The sequence below is a fragment of the Anoplophora glabripennis genome, unplaced genomic scaffold (genome assembly GCF_000390285.2).
Source record: "Anoplophora glabripennis isolate ALB-LARVAE unplaced genomic scaffold, Agla_2.0 scaffold20, whole genome shotgun sequence".
NCBI classification, from domain to species: domain Eukaryota; kingdom Metazoa; phylum Arthropoda; class Insecta; order Coleoptera; family Cerambycidae; genus Anoplophora; species Anoplophora glabripennis.
In genome coordinates, this window is record NW_019416362.1 from 598,585 (window position 1) to 606,244 (window position 7,660).

General features: G+C 30.9%; 1 protein-coding gene across 1 annotated transcript in view; it reads left to right on the top strand.

Moving 5' to 3' along the window:
• The window catches only part of LOC108907332 (odorant receptor Or1-like), a 9,750-nt gene continuing 2,090 nt past the window's right edge, over positions 1-7,660 (top strand). The window contains exons 1-4 of the mRNA XM_023454266.1: positions 1-541; positions 2,004-2,244; positions 4,389-4,488; positions 5,798-5,902. Of these exons, the coding sequence (XP_023310034.1) occupies positions 1-541; positions 2,004-2,244; positions 4,389-4,488; positions 5,798-5,902 (987 nt within the window). The remainder of the gene's footprint in view (positions 542-2,003; positions 2,245-4,388; positions 4,489-5,797; positions 5,903-7,660) is intronic.

Consider the following 7,660-nt stretch of genomic DNA (forward strand, 5'->3'; position numbering starts at 1 on the left):
ATGCCTCCGAGAGACCTAGTGCAAAGTTCCTTCAAGTATCACCTACTGATACTTAAAATCTTCGGCTTATACCCTTATGATTCCTTTCCAAAACTCTACAAACCATACGCCTTCTTCTTCTACATAGCATTCACCGTTATAACGCCGATTTTGGCGTTGGTGGCCATAATCGTAAGCGAAGATCATGACATCGCGGCCATCAGCCAGAAAGGCTTCATGATAGTAGAATTAAACGCCATGATCGTGAAGTTGCTGCCCTGCAAGATCAACCCGGAGGGTACCAGGAGGACTGTGTTCGCCTTGAACAAGAAAATATTTAACAGTCAGTTGCCGGAACAAGATCATATCCTTTCGGAAGCCGTGAGGAACATCAAATATGTTCTGTTGATATTTTCGACGACATGCACGTGTGCTGTTATGACATGGGCCTCTTTGCCGCTGATGTACAACGACAGGAGATTTCCTTTTGAGGTTTGGCTGCCCTTTGATCCCTTCCAGAATACAGCGGTTTACCTGTTTCTGTACTTGTTCGTGTTTCTGTGTAAGCATTATCAATTTTTTTCACTTCAAGCTTGATAGCACTAACATTAAATTGTGAAGACTGAAATATCATCACATTTCGCAAATAAGACGAGATTTTAAACTATTTTATTAAAGCAGACAGGAGTTGTGAAAAATAAGTAAATTTTTATTTTAAATTTAATATAATATAAAAATATGTTGGTAGAACAATTTCCGGGTTAGTTGCCACGTCGTCGGTTTAGGTTTTTTGACGTTTCGAGAGACATATCGCTCTTTTAGCTCAGTATATGACACTTTTTAGGTCCGAATTCTTGAGACATGCACCGATTGACGTGAAATTTTAACAGTAAGTAGAAAATTGCTCAAGAAATAAAAGTTACATAGTGCTGATGCCGCCCCTTCTCGAGGGTGGCTGTGAAGTCACCCATTTTAATCGCAAAAATCAATAGAGGGATGAATTCTAAGCAAAAAATTATCTATAACGTTTTTTCCACAAATTAATATTTTCCGAGTTATTTGCGATTGAAACTGTTGACTTTTCATCTGAAAAGTGAATATTTTTTAACCATTTTTAATAAATAATTCGAAAAGCTTGCGTTTTATCGAAAAACCCATATAAAGCGAAAATAAAGCTTTTGAAATAACCGTTCTTTGTTGATTGTCGTAGATGTAATAATAACCGAGCTATCACTCCCTAAAGGTGATTGTTTATTTTTCGGAAAGTAAAATCGAACCTTTTACCGTAAAATAATGGCGAAAGAACTAATTTTTCCAAGAAAATTAATATAACCTTTTTTAAAGTGCTTGGAAAGACCTTTAAAATGCTTATTGAAAAAAATTTCGTAGCTCAAAAACTCGCGAAGTTATGATGAAAATAAAATGATCATTTCATTTTTTCGGAGAAAAAATCAACAATAAAATATAGATTTTGGTTGATATAGATATTTTTATGGTTCAGCCATAGGGCTGAACCATAAAAATAGAAACTAAGCGTAATCCATGTATAGTTGACTTTATTTAAGTACTAATAATAGGCTCTGCAAGTTTGACCGGTTTAGAATGCCTAAATTTAAAAAAAAAACTTGAAATAATGAAAACAAAATTTCCTTTTTTTCGAAATAACTCAAAAACTAAACAAGATTTAAGTGCGTGTGTCAATAATTAGGAGGTAATACCCTATTTTTACCGTATACTGGACTATTTCCCTCAGAAGTAACTCTGAAAGTTCTGAAAGTTTTTGAAAGATTCCAATAAGCGACAATTATACATGGTGTCCCATTAAAAAAAATAAAAATTTGGTTTACATATTATAAACAGCAAAATCTACAAATTTTACCATTCTCTCCTAAATAGAAAGATCAATAAGATAAGGGGGTAGAATATTACGTGAATTACCCTGTACATTAACTGTTAGACAGTCTTCGATGATTTATTTTTGTTAAACATCAGTCACTACCATTTCTTTATTTTTTTCTTCATAGGTACAATGAACGGAGGGGTGGACAATGCAGTCTTAGACACCATGGTAGCTTCGTTAATATACCACGCTGCCTGTCAAATCAGGGTGCTTAAAGACACCCTCTTACACCTCGATCGGAGAATAGAAGACCAAATTTCGAAGGAAGGCAAATCACTAAGCACCGAGGAAAGGGAACAGTTGAAGAACAAAGTCATCTATAAGAAAATATGTGACTGTATAGACCATTATGATGCTATTTATGAGTAAGTAATATACAGGGCGATCCACTAACGGTACCGACCGGCTGAGCATAGAAAACTAGACGTGCTATGATTATGGGGTAAAAATCTAACAAATACGGCCAAAAGAAATGGTTTAAAATATTTTCAAGTTTTTAACTTAACTTAACTTAATCGCTTATATAACCTAAGTTGAAAATACACTATTTAGATACACTGTTAAACTCTTCATAAGTTCTATTTGAACTTTTTTTGTTGTTACCATAGCAAAGCCAGTATGAAGGACGACATATTGAAATTTTTAAATTGTCATGACTTCTAATTGCCTTAATAGATTTCAAGAATTTCAAGACTCATTTTAAAGAACTATTTTTTTGATAACTACAATGTTTCATTTTTTTATTAATTCCAAATATATGAGTATTTCTAAAGAGTATTGTTTTCATAACAAGGCGTTTTCATAAGAAGACATCGCCGTGCAAGAAAGGAAGATAATATAATTAATGTGTTGCTGTAAAAATCGGGTGAGCAACCGGATTATTTACTTATTTTGGTGTATTTCATTGGTCATTATTGATTTTTGCTTGTTTGCTTTTTAATAACAAATTTAAATAATGAGATTTGACAACAATGCACAGCTCAGATCCCAATTGCCCATGCGATGAGACTAAGGTGCGTCGTTGTTTGAGGTCACACTAGCTTGTGAATCGGCGGGGTTTGAAAATTATTTAAAAGAGATTAAAAAAAATGTTGGAATTTGAAATAAATAAATTAAGTGTTTCTTAAGGTCAAAGATAGCCTTCGCAAAAATATGACTAGACTAGACGGTATCTGTTTTGGTTTGGGTGAATCGTATATCGACGGAGATTTTTGGCTTTTTGGCTTTCAAATATCACTAGAAATGAAAATTTTTCTATGCGCATAAAGAAAAACGTGGGCTTAACTTTTGGCGGCACAATATGTTACAAAAATACGAAAAATGTAATATTTTTCATCCTATTTAATTATGTATCTTTTCAAGAGTTGATTTTAGGCGAAAATGGAAAAGGAAAAAATGTTTGTAATTAAATTTTTTAGAAAATATGACTAGCTACAAATCGAATGAATCATGATTATTATTACATAAAAACATTACTTTTTAGGGAATCTTTTTGATGTCTTTAAATTGGGTTGGGACTTTCATACTTGGCTCAAGAAAACCTCAGATTATGTAGAATCATGACACCAAATATCATCAAAATCGGTTAGATATATTTTGCATAATAATTTTGCAATCCAGATTTTGAAAAAAAAATTGCAAATTTTCAAAATTTTGTACAGCAAAAATCAAGGCCCTTAGATACTTGAAAATTGAATCACTTATAGAAGGGCTCTCAAGCTTTCAAACGCTTTTTGAAAAATTCGAATCCGTCAATTAGGAGAGTTTTGGCGATTGTTTAAACATTATACTTATAAACAGTTAGAAAAACTTTGTGAATATTCAATCAAATCAAATTTTTTAAAGCAGGTTTTAAAAGTTATTGGAAAGACGCTTCTTTAAAAAAAAAACAGATCGATTGGTCAATTAATTACGTAGTTATAGCCAAACAAAGTTAACCGTCAATTACACTAAATGTACTGGGACATCCGGGCTAATTTTTCAAAAAATACCTTTGGTATTCCGACTAGGTATAAGTTTGCAATACTTTTCTTCATTGGCAACCTACTTTAAAACGTGTTTAAACTTATTTATGCAAGCGAGAAATTCAAGAAAATCGTTAATAAATTATTGATCTTTAAACTTCCTTTAATTATCAACGTTATTTTTTTATTGTATCAAAGGTAGGTGCATAAACTTATATAATGTTTATCAAAGATCAAAAACAAATTTATTTAAATATTCTAAAATTGTTTAAACAACAATTATTTTCAAAATATATCGAAAATTAGTAACAAGTACAATGATTTAATTTCTCATTTGCTTATATTTTAAACAATAAATAATATTTGAATTATACTTTGATCACAAAAAAATAATATTAAAAAAAGGATTGTTTAAAGAAGCGCCAGAGCTCTCCTAATTGACGGATTCGAATTTTTTAAAAAGCGTTTGAAAGCTTGAGAGCCCTTCTATATGTGATTAAATTCATCAAGCATCTAAGGCATTCTGTAATTCTGTTTAATTTCAGATTTGTGCAGGATTTAGAAAGGACCTACACTGTAGTTGTATTTAGCCAGTTATTATCTAGTGTTATAATAATATGCATTTGTTGTCTTCATTTGTCAGTGGTAAGTTGTAATTTCCTATTATTGCACATNCAAAGATCAAAAACAAATTTATTTAAATATTCTAAAATTGTTTAAACAACAATTATTTTCAAAATATATCGAAAATTAGTAATACAATGAGTTAATTTCTCATTTGCTTATATTTTAAACAATAAATAATATTTGAATTATACTTTAATCACAAAAAAAAATAATAAAAAAAGAAAGTTATCCTAATTGTTTATACCTAAGTACAAAAATTCGACCAATGTTTAAAGAAGCGCCAGAGCTCTCCTAATTGAGGGATTCGAATTTTTCAAAAAGCGTTTGAAAGCTTGAGAGACCTTCTATATGTGATTAAATTTTCAAGCATCTAAGGGCCTTGGTTTTTGCTTTGCAAAATTTGGAAAATTTGCAAATATTTTTTCAAAATTTGGATTGCAAAATTATTATGCAAAATCTATTAAACCGATTTTGATGAAATTTGGTGAGATGATTCTCCCAACCCAATTTAAAAGATTCTCTAAAAAGTAATATTTTTTAGCCCCATATTTGGCGATTTTTTCGATTTTTACAATAATAATCATGATTCATTCGATTTGTAACTGGTCATATTTTGTAAAAAAATTTATTATAAACATTTTTTTCCTCTTCCATTTTCGCCTAAAATGAAATCTTGAAAAGATACATAATTAAATAGGAAGAAAAATATGACATTTTTCGAATTTTTTTAACATATTGTGCCGCCAAAAGTTAAGCCCTCGGTTTTTTTTATGCGCATAGAAAAATTTTGATTTCTAGTGATATTTGAAAACCAAAAAGCCAAAAATCTCCGTGGATATACGGTTTACCCAAATATGGACTTTTTGAAACAGATGCTGTCTGGATTAGACCCCCATTGCATTCAAGGTATAGAAGAAAAAGTTAGACATTTTATGTTTTTTTAATTCTTTCTTGAAAATTCTGTAATTCTGTTTAATTTCAGATTTGTGCAGGATTTAGAAAGGACCTACACTGTAGTTGTATTTAGCCAGTTATTATCTAGTGTAATAATAATATGCATTTGTTGTCTTCATTTGTCAGTGGTAAGTTGTAATTTCCTATTATTGCACATACACTCGGCTAATGGTTATTATGGTTCTTATACTTTTTATTCCGCTAATCCAAACTTTATGGATAAAAAATAAGATTTATGATTTTTTTCGGTTTTGTATCACTACAGATATTGTAATAGATAACTTGTCCCTCGGAAAAGTTAGTGAGTTAAAGTGTAGCAGCAAAAATTGAAACGGCTAAGGGCTAAATAATTAAAATTGATGCTTTCTTCTAGGCTGTACCATTAACCATACCATTTTTTTCAACTTCAAGCTTCACTGTGGCCATCCTTATGGAGCAATTCCTTTATTGTTACTCAGGAGCCCTATTAAACGAAGAGGTAAGAAAAAATAATTAATACTTTCTTATATCATACTTCAAAAGGAGTTTTATATAAACGTGTGCCTCAAATTCAGACTTTTCGACCTATTCTTAAGCCTTCAAACTTTACAAGACGTTTAATTATTTTAATGATCATTCCTGGGTGTATAAGACCTTCTGGTGCAACACGCAATTAAAAATAATTAACCCTAAAGCTAATTAAAACGAAAGGAATGTTCAGGTATAATAAAAAAGAATTTCTAAAAATAAAACATCCAGAACATCTTTGCTGTTAATTACAGAAACGGACTCTCTTATAAGGATGTTACAATCCAATGATTTTTTTAATTTTTTCTCAGAACAATTTCAATCCTATCTCATAATATTTTATTTCGTTTATCAAACGCCATATCTTAATAAAATAAAGTGCCAAATAAAATATAGGAGTGAGAAAAAAATGCAATGATTTCTTTAATTTGTGGGGTGCGCATCCGCCAAAATATCGAAAGTCATAATATTTATTGTATTTTATCCACATAAGAATATTTAAACGCGAGAACATAGTTCGAGCGATTAATATTCTTAAGTGGATAAATGGCAATTAAAATACGAATGCAATATAACGGTTTATCCATAATCACATTACAATTATATTTGTGGAGGCAGAATTATTGGAATTTTATAAAAAAAATATTCGCACAACTTGATATTTCTTGAGTACTAGACTCAATGAAACGTGCTAGGTTTTATTATACTTACTGGTTGCTATGGTACGTTGTTTATTATCAATTATTTAATAAATAGTTCTATCTGAATTGGTAAAAATGCAAGAAAGTAATTGTGTACATCTGGCTGTTTTTTTAAAGAAGCTCAAGAAGCAATTTTCCATTTATTGCCTGCGAAATCCAGGGAATACTACGAAAAAGTGTTCGCCGAATTTAATGAACGCAGAGAAATGCGGTGAGTAACGACAATAAATGAAGAAGTCATGCTATCGTATTTTTTAAATTTGAAGAAAAAATATGTAATTTCTTCTATGTGGACGAAGTATTCGATGTTGAAGGCTACTATAAAGGTCTACAATAATTGATATTGGAAAATATAACAAGCCTACTGCTTATTTGAAGAGTAAATCGAGAAGATACAAAGCAAAAAAAGCTGCAGTATTGAAAAGAGCACATGTTGAAGAATTTTTGACTGGGGCTTCCGATAAAGAGTATTTAATGATTAAGGTAATATATCTTTACCTTTTACATCTTGTTAGGTATATAGTCAACTTTGAATAATTTTCTGGTGCCTGTCGATACTGCAAATTGACAAATTTGAAAATTAGTGACAGAACGTTGGCAGACCTACTTGTTTCAATACCTGACACCACGACGGGCATTTCAACAAAATTTACAATTATAGAAGAAGGATTTTGCGTGAATGCAGAATAGTATATTAAATAACAAGGTTTGAAAACGACTCTTTGCACACGAGCGAGATATATTGGTGGACCGAGCCGAAGGCGAGGTCCACAAGTCGAGCGAGTGTGCAAAGAGGTTTTCAAACGAGTTTTTTACGATACTTTTTATACGACTGCAAACAGAGAACAAAAATCAATTTTTAATTTAAATCGTTTTTATTACTAAAATTGCCAACGCATTAACAAAATAAATTAAATACAACTTTTAATTTAACTCGTTTTTATTAAGAAAATTGCTAACGCATTAACAAAAGAAACTAATATTTAATATTTATGGTAACATTTGAACATTCCTTCAAGGTTACGCTG